The sequence below is a fragment of the Ailuropoda melanoleuca genome, chromosome 15 (assembly GCF_002007445.2).
Source record: "Ailuropoda melanoleuca isolate Jingjing chromosome 15, ASM200744v2, whole genome shotgun sequence".
Taxonomy (NCBI): Eukaryota; Metazoa; Chordata; class Mammalia; order Carnivora; family Ursidae; genus Ailuropoda; species Ailuropoda melanoleuca.
The window spans coordinates 28,601,620-28,623,676 of NC_048232.1; the positions used below are offsets into that span (position 1 = coordinate 28,601,620).

General features: G+C 37.0%; 1 protein-coding gene across 5 annotated transcripts in view; it reads left to right on the forward strand.

Moving 5' to 3' along the window:
* Nucleotides 1-22,057, forward strand: part of CCDC7 (coiled-coil domain containing 7) — a 310,496-nt gene that overhangs the window by 37,863 nt on the left and 250,576 nt on the right. For all 5 annotated transcript variants that reach the window (XM_034643982.1, XM_034643983.1, XM_034643984.1 and 2 more), the window contains exons 6-8: nucleotides 3,574-3,734; nucleotides 10,752-10,813; nucleotides 12,110-12,166. In XM_034643982.1, coding sequence (XP_034499873.1) covers nucleotides 3,574-3,734; nucleotides 10,752-10,813; nucleotides 12,110-12,166 — 280 coding nt within the window. The remainder of the gene's footprint in view (nucleotides 1-3,573; nucleotides 3,735-10,751; nucleotides 10,814-12,109; nucleotides 12,167-22,057) is intronic.

Below are 22,057 nucleotides of genomic sequence, written 5' to 3' on the forward strand. Positions count from 1 at the left end.
TCTTTTTAAAAAATTTAAAAAAGAGAAGAGAAAAGCCTTGCAGATAGTTTAGGAACAATGAAACTAGTTGAGTTTTTATAAAAAAATTGTTAACTGGTAAATTGGCACTTAGTGAGGAGGTTAATCTGGGCATTCTCTCCTTGAAAGAGCCAACTAGGGCTATCAAAACAATTGGAGTTGTCTATGGATTTTCTATAAAAACAGTTTAGCTAAGGGCCATACTTTACAGGTTCAGAGCTAATTTTTTTTGATATCAATTTATTGTATATATTCTTACTTCCAAAGCATTCTTAGCCTACCCGGACTGGACTCTCTCTCCATAACAAAGAAAACATTCTGTATGGTTCTCTGCAGTTTTTATATTGTTAAATTCAATAAACAATTTTCTTTACCTCAGCCATAGTTGACATTGTTGATTATTTCCTCATTTTTAAAACACTGTATCTTTGGCTTTTGTGAATTATACTTTCCTGACTATTGTTTTACCTCTTTGGCTCTTTCCTTTGTAGAGTCACCTTCTTTTCTAACCAGTAAATATTGGAGTGCTTCGAGATTTCATTCTATGCCTGCCTTTTTTTTTTCTTTACTATACACTTCTCCCCCTAGGCAACCTCAACCAGTTTTTCCATTTAAGTATTATCTTTATACTGGAAATTTAGAAATATACACCTCTTGCTCAAAACCATCCTCTGAGCTCCTTAGACTATTTCACCTCAAACACAATGAGTCAAAAGCAATAATTTTTTTTACCCTTAAACTTATACCTCTTCCAGTATTCCCTATCTCAGTGAATGGAAGTAGTATTTATCTAGTTGGGTACACCAGAAATGTGGTGATTTACCTTGACAACTCAATTTCCTTAATATTCAGTACATTTCTGAGGCCTTTTGATTTTATAACCTGAATAGCTGTCATATGTGTCTATTTTTCTCTGTATCTACAATTTACACCTTAGTGCCAGTTACCATCATTTCTGGTATTCCTGAAATCCTGATTTATACATTCATGTTCACCAAGAGGAATCTTCAGCATACAACTAAACTTCTGATCTGGAATTCTAAATTTTTCAGTTTTTAGATCCATAATTAATTCTTTTGAATAATTACTTAATTTGATGTATCAGATACATTGCCAAAGTGTTTGTATTATCTTCTGCCTTTTGATGAGTGTATCTTAAAATATACTTGATGGATCATGTTTAAATATCACCCAAGATACCTGTTAGAAATGCACATTTCAGAACTCCAAGTCAGACATACTGAATTAAAGTTTTCTGTGTGTGTATAGGTTAGGTAATCCACCTTTTTAATAGGATTTTTTAGAGGATTATTATGTACACTAACATTTGAGAATTGTGGAATAATCTCGTTTTTATTGCTGACACATTTTATTGTGAGTACATGCTGGTGAGGTTTATGTGCTTGTGGTCATGTTGCATTAATAAGATACATGAGGAAGCCTTCATAATGTATGGTGAGCCATAACAGAGAAATGTAGGCTAAGCATGTAGCCTATGAGCTTCAGAGTTGTTCTGCTGGAGCCTGTGCCCAGTATGTCTTTTTGATGAAATCTTATAGCCTATAATCTCATTATCTATTCATCTTTTCTCCCAGAAAAGATTTATGTTTAAATTGAATTCCTCATGGGAAATACAATGTATCAGATAAGGACTGATCAAAAGATAAAAACTACACAGTAATCTGAATAGGGAAAGTTTAACATAAAAATTATTATAACAGGAGAATACCTATAAAGTGATAAAGACAACTCTGAAGAATACAGGGATAGAAGGTATAAAGAACAGCCTCTACTGATCGGATGGAAGCATAGCACTTAAGGAAGGAACAAATCTTAATACCCTTATCCTTACCCTCTCCCTAAAGCAGGGCTAAGGTCCACACCTTGCGAAGAAGGAGTAGCTGTCATCGCTGAGTGGCAGAGAAAGTTTGCTGGGGTGCCATGCTGGTGGGAACTGGGATTTACTGGGAAGCTGCCCTTGATGGTGGTATATTGGGAAATCATCCTCTGTGGTCTGGGAAAAGCATCTTCCAGGGAGGTGCTGTACCTCTTGCTGTCTACAAGGGTGGTATGCTGGAAAGCTTCCCAGAGGGAGGTTCTGCCCTGGTAGATTTTGCTAAGAAGTTCTGGACGAAGCTGCCCAAGGGAATGAGTCATGCCAGGGACCTTGCAAGGAAGACACCTATGGGGTGGTGCTGTTGAAACTTTTTGGGGTGAGCTGTACTAGGTATACTATGCAATGTCCTAGGATTAAGCAGAGAGAGATGACAGACTTAGGAAGAAAACTGCTTCTTTCTGTAGTATCTAGGACCCTCTATCGATAAAGGTTAACATGATACCTGTCAAGAGAGAAATGTTCCACTGTTATAAGCAGGACAATGAAGAATGGGTTTTTAAATGAGAGGCAATAAATTGATAACTGGCTACCTCACTTTTAGACTGCATTTATGATTTGGCAATATATCTGATATACCAAAGTATGTCCTCTCTTTTGGGATCATGCCTTTGTCCATAGAGTTTCCATACATTTCCTATTTCCCTTCCACCTGTTCTGCATCCCTCAAAATCAGACTTCTAGTTCATTGCCCAGTATATACTTCCTGCTATTATATCCTAATTCCATTTCAAGTAGGCATTACTAAAATGAAGTCTCTTTTAAATCCCATTGCTAGAATTTCTCATTGCTCGGTTTTAGGTCTATGCCTTGACTACTACTACTTCTTCTTTTTTTTTTTTAAGCTTTCCCTCCCATCATTAGGGTTGGAAGTGTATAATATATGTGGGTGAATCTCTCTTATTTTGTCAAAAAAAATTTTTTTTTACCTCAATTGCTACTCTGCTTGTTCATGTCTGTACATATTGGCTGTTTTTGTTTAGTTTTTTTTTTTTTTTTTGTAAGTAGGGAGGCACTCATCTTGCTCAGTGTTCTTTAAACAGACTTAATACCTAGAATATCAGTTATGGTCTATCATATTATTCTGTGGATATTACTTATTCTCCTGATTTCTCATTATTCTGTAGCTTGGCCTGTTTTAAAAGTCTTGAGACACCCAAATGGGTCTCAGGTTTTCTCAGACAGACCAAGGAATGTCAGTTTCATAGAATTTTATATATTAATTTCTGGGAGTTAGTAGTAGAAGGTATTGCTTTTGAGAGCAAATTATTGTCTTTCCATATTTATCATAGGTAAGACTATTCTTAGAAAGGATTTTGGGGAAACAATTACCTTAGAATTCTCTTGTAAATGTTTTGAGTTGCCCTTAACTGATCCTGTTTCGATTGTTATTGAACTTGCTTAAAATGCTTATATATTAAGATAATAAACAGAAGATTTGATTTGAGTTTTGACATGTGAAAGTCAACACTTAGCTATAATTCTTTTGATAGGTAATTACTTGTAAAATTATATTTATAAAATATCAGTATTTGATTATAGCTATAGATAAGAGTATTATAAAAATTATTTAAATATGGTAAATAAAATGATGAAATTTCTTTGAGGTATAAGAGCAAAATGGGTATTACCTAAGTAACTGGGTAATTTTATCATTTTAGATAAGTAAAGATCAAACGTTTTTAGAGGCAGATTTTCCAGCACCTGACAGAACAGTCACTTTAAGCATTGCACAAGTAGTAAAGCAGGTGCAAAAACTAGAAGAACTGAAAAATCGCCTTAAACAGTCTAGATACACGGAAGCCACATTGTCTAAAGCCAAGTAAGTAAAATATGACTTAGTAGAATTCAAACAATGAGTGGGTATATAATTAGTAATGCATGTAAGATAATGGTTCAGATAATACACTGTACATAGAGTTTCTAAATCAAATCAAATAGTCTAGTCAGCTTGCTCCTATTTGAAATTCTTAATAGTTTGAAATGGTACTGTCCAATCAGTAGTCACTAGTCACATGTGGCTACTAAAATTAAAATTGAGTTCAATTTAATTAAAAAATCAATTCTGCTGTCACACGAGCCACATTTCAAATGCCTAGTAACCAATATGGTTATTGTTAGAAAGTTCTATTGGACATGGCTGGCTTTGAATATCAGGGTTTTATCTTCTCTCAGTTTGATTACGTAGTTTCTATAATAAGTAAGAAACTAGGATATAATTAAATAATTAATTGTTTATGAACAACGTTTTTAAAAATTTCAAAGAGACAGGGATATGTTCCAAAGCATAATTCCCTGTTTTTTAGTTGAGAAAAGCTTTTTTTTTTTTTGACAGATGGAAGATTCAAATAATGATTGCAATGATACTCTTGTTAACTGTTGACACTCACTTTTGACATTTGAGGTTTAGCTGCCTTAAGATTAAATAGATAAATAAATTATCATCACAGAATACCTTTCATAAATTTTATTCCACCTCACATAGTTACTTATTTTTTTTTTTTTTTTGGTGAGAACACTTCAGATCTACTCTCTTAGCAAATTTCAAATATACAATAGTATTGTTAGCTGTAAACACCACGTTGTATGTTAGATCTCTGACTTATTCAGCTTTTGTTATTTTATTTTTTATTTAGTGATTATATAGTAATACAACAGAATTGTTGATACATCACCCAGTGCTCATCACAAGGCACACCTTAATCCCCATCACCTCTTTCACCCAACCTCCCATTCTCCTCCTCTCTAGTAACCATCAGTTTGTTCTGTATAATTAAGAATCTGTTTCTTAATTTGTCTCCTTCTCTCTTTTTTTCCCACTTTTGCCAGTTTGTTTTGTTTCTTTAATCCACATATAAGTAAAATCATATGGTATTTGTTTTTCTGCTAAGTGACTTATTTCACTTAGCATTACACTCTCTAGCTCCATCCGTGTCATTGCAAATGGCAAGATCTCCTTTTTTTGATGGCTGAATCATATTCTATTGTGTATATATACCACTTGCTCTTTATCCATTCATCAGCTGATGGACACTTATGCTGCTTCCATAATTTGGTTATTGTAAATAATGCTCTATAAACATTGGTGTGTATGTATCCTTTTGAATTTTTTTGATATTTTTGTGGTAAATATCCAGTAGAACTATCACAGGATAGTTCTATTTTTAACTTTTTGAGGAACCTCCATGCTGTCTTCTACCGTGGATGCACCAGCTTGCATTTCCACCTACAGTGCAAGAGTGTTCCTTTTTCTCCACATCCTCACCAACAGCTGTTATTCCTTGTATTGTTGAGTTTAGTCACTCTAACAGGTGTGATGTGATAGCTCAGTGTAGTTTTGATTTGTATTTCCCTGATGCTGAGTGACGCTGAGTTTGTTTTTATGTGTCTGTGGCCATCTGGATTCGTTCTTTGGAAAAATGTCTGTTCATGTCTTCTGTCCCTTAGTAAATTGGATTATTTGGGTTTTTTGGGGTGTTGGTTTGTATCAGTTCTTTATATATATTTTGGATACTAACCCTTTATCAGATATGTCATTTGCAAATATCTCCTCCCATTCCATCTCTTGCCTTTCAGTTTTGTTGATTGTTTCCTTTGCTGTGCAGAAGCTTTTTATTTTGATGAAGTCCCAACAGTTTATTTTTGTTTTTGTTTCCCTTGCTTCAGGAGACATATCTAATAAGAAGTTGCTATGGCCAATGTCAGAGACATTACTGCCTATATTCTCTTCTAGGATTTTTATGGTTTCAGGTCTCATGTATAGATATTTAATCCATTTTGAATTTATTTTGTGTATGCTTTACAAAAGTGGTCCCTTTTCAGTCTTTTGCATGTTGCTGTCCAGTTTCCCCAACACCATGTGTTGAAGAGACTGACTTTTTCCTGTTGGATATTCTTCCTTGCTTTGCCGAAGATTAATTGATCATATAACTGTGGGTTCATTTCTGGGTTTTCCATTCTTTTCTGTTGATCTATATGTCTATTTTTGTGCCAGCATCTACTTTTTGATTACTGTAGCTTGTAATATAACTTGAAGTGTGAATTGTGATTCCTCCACCTTTGCTTTACTTTTTCAAAATTGCTTTGGAAATTCAGGATCATTTCAGGATCATTCAGTATAATTTTAGGATTTTTTTTGTCCTGGCTCTGTGAAAAATGCTATTAGTATTTTTTAGGGATTGCATTAAATCTACAGATTGCTTTGGGTAGTATAGACATTTTAGCAATATTTGTTGTTCCAGTCTATGGGCGTGGAACGTCTTTCCATATCTTGTCTTTAATTTCTTTCATTAGTGTTTCACAGTTTTCAGAGTATAGGTCTTTCACTTCTTTAGTTAGGTTTATTTTTAGGTATCTTTTTATTTTTGGTGCAATTGTAAATGGGATTGTTTTAGTAAGTTCTTTTTCTGCTGCTTCATTATTAGGGTATAGAAGTGCAACAAATTTCTGCATAGCGATTTTGTATCCTGTGAGTTTACTGAATTCATTTATCAGTTTTAGCAGTTTTTTTTAGTGGAATCTTTAGGATTTTCTATTTAGAGTGTGATTTCGTCTACAATAGTGAAAGTTTTACTTCTTCCTTACCAGTTTTGATACCTGGTATTTCTTTTGGTTGTCTGATTGCTGTGGCTAGGTCTTCTAGTACTATGTTGAATAAAACTGGTGAGAGTAGACATCCCTGTCTTGTTCCTGACCTTAGAGGGGAAACTCTCAGTTTTTCCCCATTGAGTATGATATTTGCTGTGGGTTTTTCATATATGACCTTTATTATGTTGAGGTATGTTCCCTCTAAACCTACTCTGTTGAGGGCTTTTGTCATGAATGGATGTTGTACTTTGTCAAATGCTTTTTCCACATCTATTGAAAGGATCATATGGTTTCTTTATCCTTTCTCTTACTGATATCATGTATCATGTTGATTGATTTGCAAATATTAAACCACCCGTGCAGCCCAGGAAAAAATCCCACTTGATTGTAGTGAATGATTTTTTTAAATGTATTGTTGGATTTGGTTTGCTAGTATTTTGTTGAGGATTTTTGCAAGTGTGTTCATCAAAGATATTGGCCTGTAGTTCTCTCTCTCTTTTTTTTTTTCACTTGCGCTTGGTGAGGCTGGAGGCTTGTCAGAAAGCCTTGCCACAGAGCTGACAGCGGTAGGGGGCACACTCCAGAATGCATATGCAGGTGCTGCAGCAGGGAGAAGCTAGTAGGGGCAGGAATAGGACCGTTAGCTGGTGTGGATTAGCAGGTGGTACAGCAAGTTGGAGCTCTGGCCAAAGGCCTTGCGGCAGTGGGGAGACCAGTAGGGGCGCTCTGCCGTGTGTGTGTGTGTGTGTGTGTGTGTGTGTGGCGCGCGCGCGCGCGCGCGCGCGCGCGCTCAGGCACTGGTGTTGCCGCAGTGCTGAGCTCTGGCTGAAGGCCTTGCAGCACTGCAGCCATGGGAACAGCTGCTCGCCGGTGTGCACTCGCAGGTACTTCAACAGTGCTGAGCCCTGCCTGAGCCCTTGGCGCACGGCTGAGGGTTGCTGTGCATGCGCAGATGCTGTGCTAGCAGAAAGCCGTGCTGAAAGCTTTGACACACACCGGGCAGTGCTGCGGCTTCTTGTGGCTGTGGCCGTCACCGTTCTTCAGCAGTGTGGAGTGCCAGCTGAAGGCTTTGCTGCAGGTGGCGCTGGGGTTGGGCCTCCCGCCATTGTGGATGCCTCGGTGCTGTGCCAGCAAGGCGCCATGGCTGAACGACTCCTTGCAAGTCGGGCAGCGGTATGGCCTCTTGCCGCAGTGGGTGCTGCAGTGCTGGCTCAGTCCAGAGCAGCGGCAGAAGGCTTGAGCATAATCGGGGCAGGAGAAGGGTCGGAGAGGGCTGGCAGATGTAGCGAGCACCATGGGACTAGTGGCCAGAACCTTGGGTGTAGCAGTGAGCCTGAATTGGGGGCGGGGTGGGGGGTCCAGGTCTGGGGCTTGGGTGGGGCGGAGGTGCACACTGGGTCAAGAACCAGGGGAACAGGGGGGCCTGATAGGCTCAGTTGGTTAAGCATCTGACCTTGGCTTAGGTCATAATTTCNTGGTATAAATGGAGGGGTCAGGGGTAACCCCCCCCCCCCCCCCCGCAGATGGGGAGTCAAATCCCCTCTCCCTCTCCGTCAGTTCCTCCCCCTGCTCCTGCTCTGTCTCTCTCAAATACATACATACATACATACCAGAGGTTCAGGGTTGATGATGTCTGGATCAAGGTGGGAACTTGAAGATATAGGGTCAAAATCTTAGAGATCCCAGTCACAGTCCTGAGATGGAGCCAGCTTCATCATCAGGTCTGGATCCTCAGAGACAGACCCAAGTTTTGGTATTATTTATTTCTGCTCTGATTTTTATTATTTCCTTCCTTCTGCTGGTTTTGGGTTTTGTTGTTCTTTTTCTAGCTCCTGTAGATGTAAGGTTAGGCTGTTTATTTGAGATTTTGTTGTTGTTGTTGAGGTAGGACTTTATTGCTATAAACTTGCCTCTTAGAACTGTTTTCCCAGTATCCAGAAGGTTTTGTACATGGTTCCTGCCAATTCTTTTGTTCCCAGAGGTTTCTTTCTGTGAACACTGCCTGTCTGGGACATGGTGGGAGATGAGCAAATAACCTCCCCACTGTGTGCCCCAGGCAGTCTTCAGATCACTGTTTCCATGCTGTATGTTCACAGGCTGTTTACCCTGCCTTTTCTCTAAGAGTAACCCCAGTGCCCTCCAGGGTCTCCCCCAGCCAAGCCAGTTGATCTTTAAAATTCCAGGTTTCAAGCCCTGCTGGTTGCAAGAACTCACAAAATTCAGCCCCCCTTGCTTTTCAAGGCAATTACTATTGGGATTCATCTTCCCCATATGGACTCTAGTCTGTCTCTTGCCCTTCTCTATGACGGCAGCTCCCTACCCATCACAGGGCCACAATCTGTTTCTCTCCTTATTTCCTGCCTCTTCCCTACATTTAGCTATGGAGTTTGTTCTGCCAGTCTTCTGGTTGATTTCTGGGGTATTTAGGATGATTTGATTGTTATCTAGTTGTATTCATGGGACCAGGTGAACCTAAGGTTCTCCTACTCTGCCATCATCTTCCAACCTCTTAGAGGCCCTAGGATTTTCAAAATGGTAAATGACCATTGGCTTAGCTTAAAGTCACCATCCGCATTTGTCCCTAACAAGAGAATCAGCCTGTTGTTTGAAGCTTTGAAGCTAGGCATTGAGTTCTCTCTAGCTATGAAAGTGCTAGGCACCATCTTCTTCCAATAAAAGATTGTTTTGTCTACATTGAAAATCTGTCATTTGGTGTAGGCACGCTCATTGGTTATCTTAGCTAGATCTGGATAAGTTGCACAGCTTCTGCATTACCACATGTTGTTTCACCCTGTGCTTTTATGTTATGGAGACGGCTTCTTTTCCTTAAACCTCATGAACTAACCTCTATTAACTCCAGACTTTTCTTCTGCAGCTTCCTCACCTCTCTCAGCATTCACAGAATTGAAGAGTTCTCTCTGAACTATGCTTTGGCTTAAGTGAATAATGTGGTTTATGGTACCCCCAAATAATTACAATAGTAACATCAAAGATCAGTGATCACAGATAGCCATAAGAAATATAATAATAATGAAAAAGCTTAAAATATAGTGAGAAGTACCAAAATATGACACACAGACACAAGGTGAACAGATGCTGTTAGAAAAATGGCATTGATAGACTTTTTGTATGCAGGGTTGCCACAAACTGATTTGTAAAAAAATGTAGTCTTTGAAGTGCAGTAAAGTGAAACACAATAAGATAATGTATGCCTGTACCTAGTAATTTTGTATTATGAATTAATGATTTCTGTGTAAGTTTCCCTGGAAAGACTATTTCCTCAAGTTCGGAACTAGTCACACACATCTACATATTTCCTATCGCATATAAACAGTAAATAAATATGTGTAACTTTATGAGTATCTGAATTACATCAACACTTTTGTTCCTCTATTATTCTGTTATTGCCAACTATACCTGGTATAGTAACTTATCCAAGTAAAAGTTTATATATAGCCATTTTTTTTGCATTAGACATATACAAAACCCCTTTATTTTATAGTGTTAAAATAGAGAATAATTGGGAGGGACTACTATTTATTATGCAATTGCTTTATATCTCTGTCAATGACTAGATTTAAAGAAACGAAAGGAGTGGCACTGGAGTTGGCTCCAGTAGGTGCTGCATAACTAGATCCTTAGTTCAGAGGCTCAGATTCACTTGAGCTATCTATTGTGAGGCACAAAATTTGTTTCAGACAATGTATTAATAGTATACCTGAAATTTAAGTGTCTGATGTGTACAGGTATTTTCCTTGTAAACTTTACATGTATTGGATCCTTACACTACTCTGTGAGACATGTACTCTAAACCCAATTTTAATAGATGAAGAAACTGTAAGTCAGAGGGGCTAAGAAACTTACCCAAAGTCATAAATTAGTAAGCAAGTAAAACAAGTTTTGAGCCATGCAGTTTGGGTCTAGAACTTGTGCTCTTAACATTTACACTATTAAAAGAAATCTCATGCTTCTACTCAATTTACTTTTGTTAATTCTGTTGTTAATATTGTCGGTATACCTAATTATATTCATGGAATATATAGCATTCATAGAATTACATAGTGTGACTTTCATACTTATTTGCTTGCAATTATTCTAATTTACCTTAGTGTCTGAATAAAGGGTAAAGATTATGTTAAATTTTATTTTACAGACTACATATATCTAGAACATATATTCTATTTCTTAAATGTAATTTAAACTCTTATTCTTTGATAATAAATAAATGTTGTACTTATTAAAATTTTAACAGGGATAGTGAGAGTTCACCAGGAGCAGTACATAGTTATGAAGTTGTACAGCAGAAAATCGAAGGTGATAATATTTTATACATGTTAAGCATTTATAGGGTTTTCTACATTACATTAACATTTTGAGACTTACATTTAAAAATTTATAGCCATAAGGGGCGCCTGGGTGGCACAGCGGTTAAGCGTCTGCCTTCGGCTCAGGGCGTGATCCCGGCGTTATGGGATCGAGCCCCACGTCAGGCTCCTCTGCTATGAGCCTGCTTCTTCCTCTCCCACTCCCCCTGCTGTGTTCCCTCTCTCGCTGGCTGTCTCTATCTCTGTCGAATAAATAAATAAAATCTTTTAAAAAAAATTTTATAGCCATAAAATTATACAATAGCAAATTTAAAGAGGTATTTAGTAGTGAGTATTATATTTTCAATAAAAGTTCTTATGTTTCAGATTCTGGGAGTTGTACAAAACAAATGAACCTTGGTTGTTAGCCACCATAAAATACGTAACTTAGTAAGGACACAAGCACATCATGCATCACTTTAATGTATAGTGTAATACATGATAAAAGTTATGTGTAATTTGTAGTGAGTCCACAGATAGCCAATTTGTTCAACCCAAGTAAGTTGGGAAGATTTTATGCAACCTTAAAGGATGAGTAGGATTTAGTCAAATGAAGAAGAGAGATATCTGGTGTTTTACAAAGAGGATGTAACATGAACAAACAGCATGAAGAGGGAATTACAAGTAGAATGGTATTAGAATGTGAAGCAACAAGTAGGGATAAGGTAAGAGAGAGCCAATCAGAGGGATTGGATGGTGTGCTAAGGAATTTTTTTTCATATATAATAAGAAATCACTGAAGACTTTTTGTAGGGAAGTGGCATTGTTGTATTCAATTGTAGACAGATTATTCAGGGCATTTGTAGAAGCTACATTTGGGGACTAGGAATAGGAAAGGGAAGTTATTGCTCTGTTTTAGGTGTATGATAAGTGCATATTTATATTAGAACATAAATAAGAAAAGGGGCAGATTTGAGGAAATTTACTGGTAAAATGGGCAAAACTTGGTGATTGGATATGAAAGGAAGGGAGATTAAATCTTGGTAACATTAACTAAGAGAATAGAAGAGGAAAAACAAGTGTTGTTGAGAAAACGATGAGTTCATATCACTTAGTTGTTATATACATTCATTCAGATATTAATTTACCATTTGTTGTCTGGGAGAATCTCTAGTGTTGGCAGTTCTATTGTTTTTCTTAGAGTTTTCTTTCTCTTTACTGAGTTATTTAAAAAACAACTATGAAATTTAAACTCAATACATATAATTAATATTTGAAATATATGATGAACTTACTATTATTTCAGAATTCATAAAAACCCACTCAACTGAAGAATTTGAAGATGTTTCTGCCACTGATCCACGTAAGTTTCCACTTGCTTAAGCATTATTGTGTTAATAACCTGTTGAATGCATTAATTTCTATAATTTCAAGTTATTATTATGGTAATAACATAGATTCCCTGAAGTTTGGAGCTATATAGTTGAACTGGCTATCAAGCAAGTATTGAAATTCCTAGTTAAGGCTACATGCTACAAAAAATAGACTCATTTTTGAGGAATACCTTGCTATCACTTGGATTGAAGGATTTTTAGTTTTGATTGGAGTATGCTACTGAAATGTTTCAGGAGTGCTAGGCCTTTGAGATGAACAGTGATAAATTTAAGAGGTCATTTGCAGATTTTGTTTCTATGAATTATAGATCATCTTGTATGCACTAATTCCTTGACAACAGCTGAGTACCTGTCAGTTCATGAATATAAAGGGCTCTAAGAACTAATATGTTAATCTTCTGAATACTTATCAACAGAAGGGAGAAATTGCTTTGCTTATGTCTTAGTACTGGAAAGAATTTTGAAGCAATCATGTAATGTATGCTATAGAATACAATTTAGATGTGGAAAATAAGATTTGGTTGGAAAAGGTTGATGGGAATCTTGCCCTCTTTCAACTTCAGGTTTTCAACTAATGTTGCCATATTTAAGCCAAGGGCAGCTTGATGCCACAGCACTCCCAAGTTCTGTAGACACCTTTGATCCAAGAGAGTCCTGAATGACTAGATGGATAGAAAAGTATCTAGAGCTTTGGAGTGGATAGTGAAAGCTTCTTTCTACCTCAAGGGGAAACCCTCTGTACATCTATGGAGCTCGCTCTCTATCTGTGCAGCTGTCTTCTCTCTAATACTATGCCCTGTGAATTCTAGCTGCTTGGGGCTTCCAAAGCTCTAAACCTTGTCTCTGAACTACAGGAGAGCAATAGACTCTGTTTGGGTCCCCCTTTCTTATGCTGTGTCCTGGAAACTTCAGGAAGTAAGATGGGGTTATCAAAGGGCTTTGTTCCTTTGTTTTCCTTCTGTTAGAGATTACTGCCTTCCACTTTTTGTTTTCCAATTTCTGAATGTTGCTTTTTCACATATTTTCATCCAGATTTTAATTGGTTTAAGGTGAAAGGATAATTCTAGTCTCTGATGCTCTATCATGGACAAAACCAGAAGTCTTTATGCCCACATATGGGCTGATAGAACGTATCTTCCAACCAAACCAAAAGAATAAAATATAATAGTAGAAATATTAGTGATGATTTAAAAATATTCTTTTTCTTTTTTCTGTCTGTTGCTTTCTGTCTCTTCATTCATTCATTTAATTGAGGTATAATTGACATACATTACGTTCAAGTGTATGATATTTGCATATATTGCAAAATGATCATCATAATAAGTCTAGTTGACATTTATCACCACACCCTACAAGAATTTTTTTTCTTGGGATGAGAAATTTTAAGATCTACTCTCTTAGCAACTTTCAAATATGCAATATAGCATTATTATTATTTTTTTAAAGATTTTATTTATTCATTTGAGAGAGAGAGACAGCCAGCGAGAGAGGTAACACAAGCAGGGAGAGTGGGTGAAGAAGAAGCAGGCTCCCAGCGGAGGAGCCTGATGTGGGGCTCGATCCCATAACGCCAGGATCACACCCTGAGCCGAAGGCAGACACTTAACGACTGAGCCACCCAGGCGCCCCTGCAATATAGCATTATTAACTCTAGATGCCATTCTGTACATTCCATTCCATGACTTATTTATTTTATAACTGGGAGTTTGTATCTTTTGACCTTCTTCACCCATTTTGCCCACTCTGCTTCCACCCCCTATGTCTAGGAGCCACCAATCTGTTCTCTGTATTCACAAGCTAACTTTTTCCATGGCAGCTGCCTCAGTCCCTGGGCTCCTTTGGTATAGATCTGCTGTCTCAGTATTGTTCAGTTTTACTTGTATACACTTTTTTTTTTTCTGTTAAAAGTACCCCTTTTCATCTTACCAGACTAACTTTATTCTCTTCCTTTTCTCTAAATTCTGTTTGATACCATAGCCTAATCAACAAGACAAAAGCTACCTTTGTATTCCACTCTGTTTTTATACCACTATTTAATTTTGATGTTGCTTCATTTCATAATTAATAGAATTAACTTTTTTAAAAAAAGATTTATTCTTCTATCTATCATCTATATATCATCTATCTATCAAATCTATCATCTATGTATCTATCTATCATCTATCAGAGAGAGAGAGAGAGAGAGAGCATGCATGAGCAGGGGGAGCGGCAGGCAGAGGGAGATGCAGGCTCCCCACTAAACAAGGAGCTGGATGCAGGACTTGATCCCGAGACTCTGGGATCATGACCTGAGCTCAAGGCAGATGTTTAGCCAACTGAGGCACCTATGGAATTAATTTTTTTAGAGCAGTTTTAGATTTATAGAAAAATTGAGCAGAAAGTACAGAGTTCCTATATATCCACTCTCTGCCTCCTACTTTCTGCACAAAGTTTTATTAACATTTTGCATTAATGTGCTACCTATGTTAAAATTGATGAACCAATATTGATATATTATTACCTAAACTCTGTAGTTTACATAGGGTTCAGTCTTTGTGCTATAGAGTTCTATAGGTTTTGACAAATGTATAATGTCATGTATCCACCTTGATAGTATCATACAGAAGAGTTTCACTGTTTTGAATCCATGTTCAACCTATTCATTTGCCCCTCCATCCACCTGAGTCCTTGGCAATCATTGATCTTTTTGATATCTCTATAGTATTGCCCTTCCAAGAATGTTATGTATTTGGATTCATACAGTCTTTCTTTTACTTAGCAATATGCATTTAAGGTTTCTGCTTAATGATTTTTGTGGTTTTATAAGTAATTTCTTTTTATTACTAAATAATCCATTGTGTGCATGTATTATAGTTTGTTTAATCAGTTTATCTATTGAAAGACATCTTGGTTGCTTCTAATTTTTTGCAATTACAGAATAGCTACTGCAAACTTAGGTTTTTCGTGTGGACATGTTTTTCAACTGATTTGGGTAAATATCAAGGTGGGCAATTGCTGGATCGTATAGTAAATGTATGTTTAGTTTTGTAAGAAACTGCCAAACTGTTTTGCAAATGGGCTTCATCATTTCGTATTCCTACCAACAATGAGAATGAGAATTCCTGTTGCTCTATATCTTTGTCAACATTTGGTGTTGTCAGAATTTTGGATTTTAGCCATTCTTAAAGTTATTTAGTGGTATCTCATTGTTTTAATTTGTAATATCTGATGTTGAGATTCTTTTCATATTTTTTTGCCATCTTTGGTGACGTATTTGTTCAGATATTTTACCCATTTTTAATTGGGTTATTTGCTTTCTTATTGTTGAGTTTTAAGTGTTCTTTGTGTATTGTGGACATATGCCCTTTGTTGGATAATTGCAGAGTTTCTTTCAGTCTCTGGATTCTCTTTTCATTCTTTTAATGGTACCGTTTGTAGATGGAAGTTTTAAATTTTAATGAAATTGAAATTACTAGTTTTTTCTTTCATGGATTGTGCTTTTGTTGTATCTAAAAGTCATCTTCAAACCTAATGTATCTAGATTTTCTCTTATATTATCTTCTAGAAGTTTTATATTTTTGGATTTTATATTTAAATCTGTGATCCATTTTGAGTTAATTGAACCCATCCCCACATCCACCTCCCCTCTGGTAACAGTTTGTTCTGTATAGTTAAGAGTTTGTTTCTTGGTTTTCTCTCTTTTTTCCCCCATGATTGTTTGTTTTGTTTGTTGAAATCATATTTCTCTGATAGACTTACTTTGCTTAGCATAATAGTCTCTAGCTCCATCCGTGTCATTGTAAATGGCAAGATTTCATTTTTTTTCATGGCTGAGAAATAGTCTTTTGTATATATTTCTCTATTTTTATCTATCATCATCTATCATCTATTTATCATCTATACTCTATCATCTATCTATCATCATCTGTCATCTGTCTCTATCTATCTATCTATCTCATCTATTTACTACATATTCTTATCCATTCATCAGTCAATGAGCATTTGGGCTCTTTCCATAATTTGGCTATTGGTTGATAATCAAGGTGTATGTATCCCTTTGCATTAGTATTTTTGTATTCTTTGGGTAAATACCAGTGGTGCAATTGCTGGATCATAAGGTAGTTGTATTTTTAACTTTTTGAAGAACCTCCATACTGTTTTCCAGAGTGGCTGCACCAGTTTGCATTCCCACCAACAGTGCAAGAGGGTTCCTCTTTGTCCGTATCCTTGCCACCACCTGTTGTTTGCTGTGTTGTTAATTTTAGCCATTCTAACAGGTGTGGGATGATATCTCATTGTAGTTTTGGTTTGCATTTCCCTGATGATGAGTGGTGTTGAGCATGTTTTTATGTGTCTTTGGAAAAACACCTATTCGTGTGTTTTACCCATTTGTTAACTGGATTATTTGTCTTTTTGGGTGTTGAGTCTTGTAAGTTCTTTATATATTTTGGAAACTAACCCTTCATCTAAGAAGCCATTTGCAAACATCCTCTCCAATTCCAAAGGTTACCTTTTAGTTTTGTTGATTGTTTCCTTCACTGTGCAGAAGCTTTTAATTTTGATGGAGCCCCAGTAGTTTATTTTTGCTTTTGTTTCCTTTCGCTCAGGAGACATGTCTAGTAAGAAGTTGCTACAGCTGATGTCATAGAGGTTACTCCCTCTGTTCTCCTCTAGGATTTTAATGGCTTCCTCTCTAACATTTAGAATTGGAAGAACAAATACCGTTAAAATGTCTATATTACCCAAAGCAATCTACAGATTTAATGCAATTCCTATCAAAATACAGACAGCATTTTTCACAGAGCTAGAACAAACAATCCTAAAATTTGTATGGAACTGCAAAAGATCCCAAATAGCCAAAGCAACCTTGAAAGAGAAAAGCAAAGCTGGAGACATCACAATTCCTGACTTCAATTTACATTACAAAGCTGTAGTGATCCAAACAGTATGGTGCTGGCACAAGAATAGACGTATAGATCAATGGAACAGGATAGAAAACCCAGAAATGAACCCACAATTATGTGGTCAATTAATCTTCAACAAAACAGGAAATAATATCCAATGGAAAAAAAATAGTCTTCTCAACAAATGTGTTGGGAAAACTGGACAGCCACATGCAGAAGAATGAAACTGGACTACTTTGTTATACTATATACAAAAATAAACTCAGAATCAAACATTTTCTTAACCTGATGTTTTCATTACATGAAAATAGTTTATATCACCATTTTTAAGTTTTTATTAATTTGTTTTTGCAGTGTTTTGTGGTTTTTGAAAAAGTTCTTGTAAAGTTTCATTAAATTTATCTGTAGGAAGCTCATCTTTTTGGATTCTAATGAAAATAAAATTTGAAATTTTTTTTTTCCAAGATGGAAGGCTTATTATAAAGCTATAATAGTCAAGACAGGGTAAAGATAGACAAAGAGGCCAGCTGAATATTATTGAAGCCCCAAATCAGATCTGTGCATTTAGGTACATGATATATGACAGAGGTGGCATTATAGGTAAGTTGAGAAAACATGGAATTTTCAATAAGTGATACTGTGATAATTGATATTTTATGGGAAAAACTCAAAATCAAACAGTTTCTTCAACTGATGTTTTCATTACATGCAAATAGTTATATCCCCATTTTTAAGTCTTTATTAATTTGTTTTTGCAATGTTTTGTAGTTTTTAGGAAAAAAGTTCTTGTAAGGTTTCATTAAATTTATTTGTAGGAAGCTCATCTTTTTGGATACTAGTGAAAATAAAATTTGAGAAAACATAACATATTCAAAAATTCACTCCATGTCATTAAACACCTACATATGAAAGGCAAAAGTAAAAATGTTTTCTTGGATGATTTAAGAGAATATCCTCATTACTGTGGTAAGAAAATGATTTTTAAAACCAGACATAAAAGTACCAGTCATAAGGGATAAGTTTGATAAAGTTAACTATGTTAAAATTAAAATTTTCTGTTTGTCAATACATACTATCAGGAAATCAGGAATAAATCAGAGTGGAAAAAGATTTTTGAATACCTAAAACTGTCAAATGATTAGTATACAAAAGACATAAAGAACTATTTTAAATCCAGAAAAAAAGACAATTATCTCAATAAAAGCAGGCAAAAAAAAAAAAAGATATTTAACCAAAGAAGGAATCCAAATAGCCAGTAAGACTGAATAATCAAGGAATTGCAAATTCACCGCAATGGGAAACTCTTTCATACCTCTCAGATTGTCAGAAATTAAAAAGTGTGACAATAAGTATTAACAAGTGTATATACCAACAGGAACTCCTCATATGTACACCGAGTGAGGTGTACATTGGCACACTTTGTTTTTTAAAAATTATTTTTGCGAGAGAGAGAGAGAGTGCACGCACGTACACAAGTTGAGGATGGGCAGAGGGAGAAGTGTCTCTGGCTGAGTGGGGAGCCCCATGTGGGACTCAATCCCAGGATCCTGGGATCATGACCCGAGCTGAAGGCAGATGCTTAATTGACTGAGCCACCAAGGTGCCTGGCACAATTACTTTGAAAAATAGCTTTTCTTTATCTAAGTTATGGATGTGCATACCCTTAAACTCTTTTTTCACAGCTTTGTTGATATATAATTGACATATATAAGCTTAAGGTGGTCAAAATTATTTGATATGTATATGTTGCAAAATGCCTACTACAATAAGGGTAGTTTATTCATCTTGTGTCTCATGTAATCACCATTTTGTTGTTGGTGTTGTTATGGTGAGAACGTTAAAGTTCTACTCTTATAGCAGCTTTCAAGTATACAATACAGTACTAACCATAGTCACCATGTTGTACATTTGACTTCCGAACTTATTCATATTATAATTGAAAATGTATACCCTTTGACCAACATCTCCCCATTTCCCCCATGCCACAGCTCCGGGAAACCACCATTCTACTCTGTTTCTTTTTCAATATTTTTAGATTCCACGTGTGAGACCATATAGTATTTGTTTTTCTCTTTCTGACTTATTTCACTTAGTACAATGTCCTCAGTGTCCATCTGTGTTGTCACAAGTGGTAGGATTTCCTTTTTTATGGCTGGATAATACTCCATTGTATGTATATGTGCATACGTATATGTATACATTTATATATGTGTGTGTGTGTGTGTATCAATCACATTTTCTTTATTCATTTTTTAGATTGTTTCCATGTCTTGCCTATTGTATTATAAATAATGCTGCAGTGGATGTGGGAGAGCAGCTATTTCCTTGAGACAGTGACTTCAATTTCTTTGTATATATACACAGAAATGGGATTGCTGGATCATACAGTAGTTCTATTTTAAATTTTGGGGGGAACCTCCATACTATTTTCCACAATGGCAGTGCCGCTTCACATTCCCAGCAACAGTGCACCAGGGTTTCTTTTTCTCCACATCTCATCAACAGCTGTTATCTCTTGTCTTTTAGATAATAGCCGTTCTAACAGGTGTGAGATGATTTCTTATTGTTGTTTTGATTTACATTTCCCTGATGGTTAGTGTAGATGAGCACATTTTCATGTACCTACTGGCTGTTTGTATGCCTTCTTTGGAAAAATGTCTATTCGGGTCCTCTGTCCATTTTTAATTGGATTTAAAAATATATATTTGGATATTAACTTATCAGACATATGGTTTGCAAATATTTTCCTCATTCCATAGTATGCTTTTTTATTTTGTTGATTTTGTCATTTGCTATGCAGAAACTTTTTAGTTTGATGTAGTCCCACTTTTTCTTGTTGTTGCTTATTTATTTCATTGTGTTTTCATTGTGTTCTTCAACTCCAAAATTTCTATTTTTTAAATATTATCTCTTTGTTTACCTTCTCGTTTTCTCTTGTATTACTTTCTCTATGTCATGAAATTGTTTATCTGTATCCTCTTGTAGGTCTCTGAGCTTCTTCAGAAAAATTATATTGAATTATTTGTTGGTCAAGTCCTGTATCTTTATTTCTTTGGGGCTGATTACTGGAGATTTATTGTATTCCTTTGGTGGAATCATGTTTCCCTGATTCTCTGTGATCCCTATATCATTGCATAGTTGACTGCACATTTGAAGAAGCAGTTGCCTCTTTTAGGCTTTATAGACTAACTTCAGTAAGGAAAGATCTTCAACTGCAGGTGGGGGGATGCTGGAGTGTGCCATTACCCTACGCTCTAGTGCCAAGTATGGGGAGCATGTGGCAGAACTAGTCTGGAGGTATTGTGAGTTGTTGGGTCAGGCTATTGTAGTCCACAGCATCAACAACTGCATAGTCCTTGGCAAATATTATAGAGTCTGCAGAGACTTCAGAGGCTGTTGAGGTCGTCAGCATTGTTTCCAGGTTCAGCTACAAGGGACCAGGGCAAACACTAGTGTGACCAGAGCTGGTGTACACACTCTTGGCTGAAGGCCAGCAGGAGGTGTGTGTGTAGTGGCAGTGGCCAGCTGTAAACACATATGTAGTGGTGCGGTCCAGGGAAGACAGCAAGGGCTGAGGCCAATTATGGGCACACAGACAGCTTGGGGAACCTGGCTGTCTGTGTGCGCTGCTGTGGCTTCTGGGTTTTGCTACAGGCACACAGCAGTGGAGGCTGGTAATGGGCCAGGGGTGTGCAGTGGTGCAGGACAGTGACAGAAGATAGGGGCCTGTTCTGGGCCTGCAAACAGCTGCAGGGATCTGGCTGCTGGCGGCGCTCTTCTGTGACTGCCTAGTCTCCCTCTTGGCATGCACATGACAGTAGAAGCTGGTGATGGGTTGAGCTGGAAGCATGCAGGTGTACAACTGGAGGGGTTAGCCCTGAGTGAGCACATGGTGGTGTTAGCTATGGGGACCTAGGCTGGTGTTTTGCACTTGCACAGCCACAGAGTCTTGGGCTGGCTGCTGGTGTGGCTCTTGGGCTCCAGTGGTGGTGGTGGTGGTGGTGGTATGTGTATGCATGTATGTGATGGGGATTAGGAAGGGACCAGGCAACTGACATCAGCCAGTGAAAATAGCTATGGGACAAAACCCAGTGAAATTTGCAGGGTGTTCTCAGTGGCTGTGCTGGCCATTGGTTTCTTCAGTGATGGAAGCTGCTGAGGTCATCTGTGGAGCAGGTCACAGGAAACCATAGTGACTCAGGCTCTGTGGCTGATATTGGTAGCACCTGTGCTTCCTTGTTCCTGGCTGTATTTATATGTGTCAGCCTTACCTGTTTCTGGGTGGGGTGAAACCTAAGGAGATCCTTTACAGAGTGGAGGAAAGGCTAGGTGAGCTGGTTGCTGACCCCCCCCTTCTTTCTTTCTTCTTCTTTTTTCTTTTCTTTTTTTTCTTTCTTTTCTTTTTCTTCTTTCTTTTCTTTTTTTTTCTTTACCAGCCAGGGGAACTCTTTCTAGCTGGGGAGTTCCAGTTTGGTACTAAGTTATGATGGCTTGGGGGATCGGATGGTGCAGGCACAAAGAAGCTTTTCTTCCTTTCATTTTTATGCAGTTATTTTTAAGGGTTTTTTTTTTTTTAAATTTCAGTGTGTGGCTAAAGATTTTTAAGTGGAATTTGGAGCTCTACCTGAGTTGTTTCATTCATGGACAGCTGTTTAATGGTTGATCTTTGTAGAGGGATGGAAGCTGGGGTCTCCTACTCTGCAATTTTAGTGATGTCCTTAAACTCTTGTCCATATGCTCTGGGATACATGTACAAGTATTTTCATACCAAGTTCTTTTTGGTTGTTTGCTTTTTTTTTTTTCTTGTAATAGCCTCCAAATCGAAGATTCCAAATATTTGTAGAGTGGAGTGGATAAACAAATTGTGGCCTATTCATGCAATGGAAAGTTGTACCATAATAAAAATGTTTGAAATGGCTACTCATAACACCATTAATTTTTCAAATGTAATATTGATTGAAAGAAACAAGTCATAAA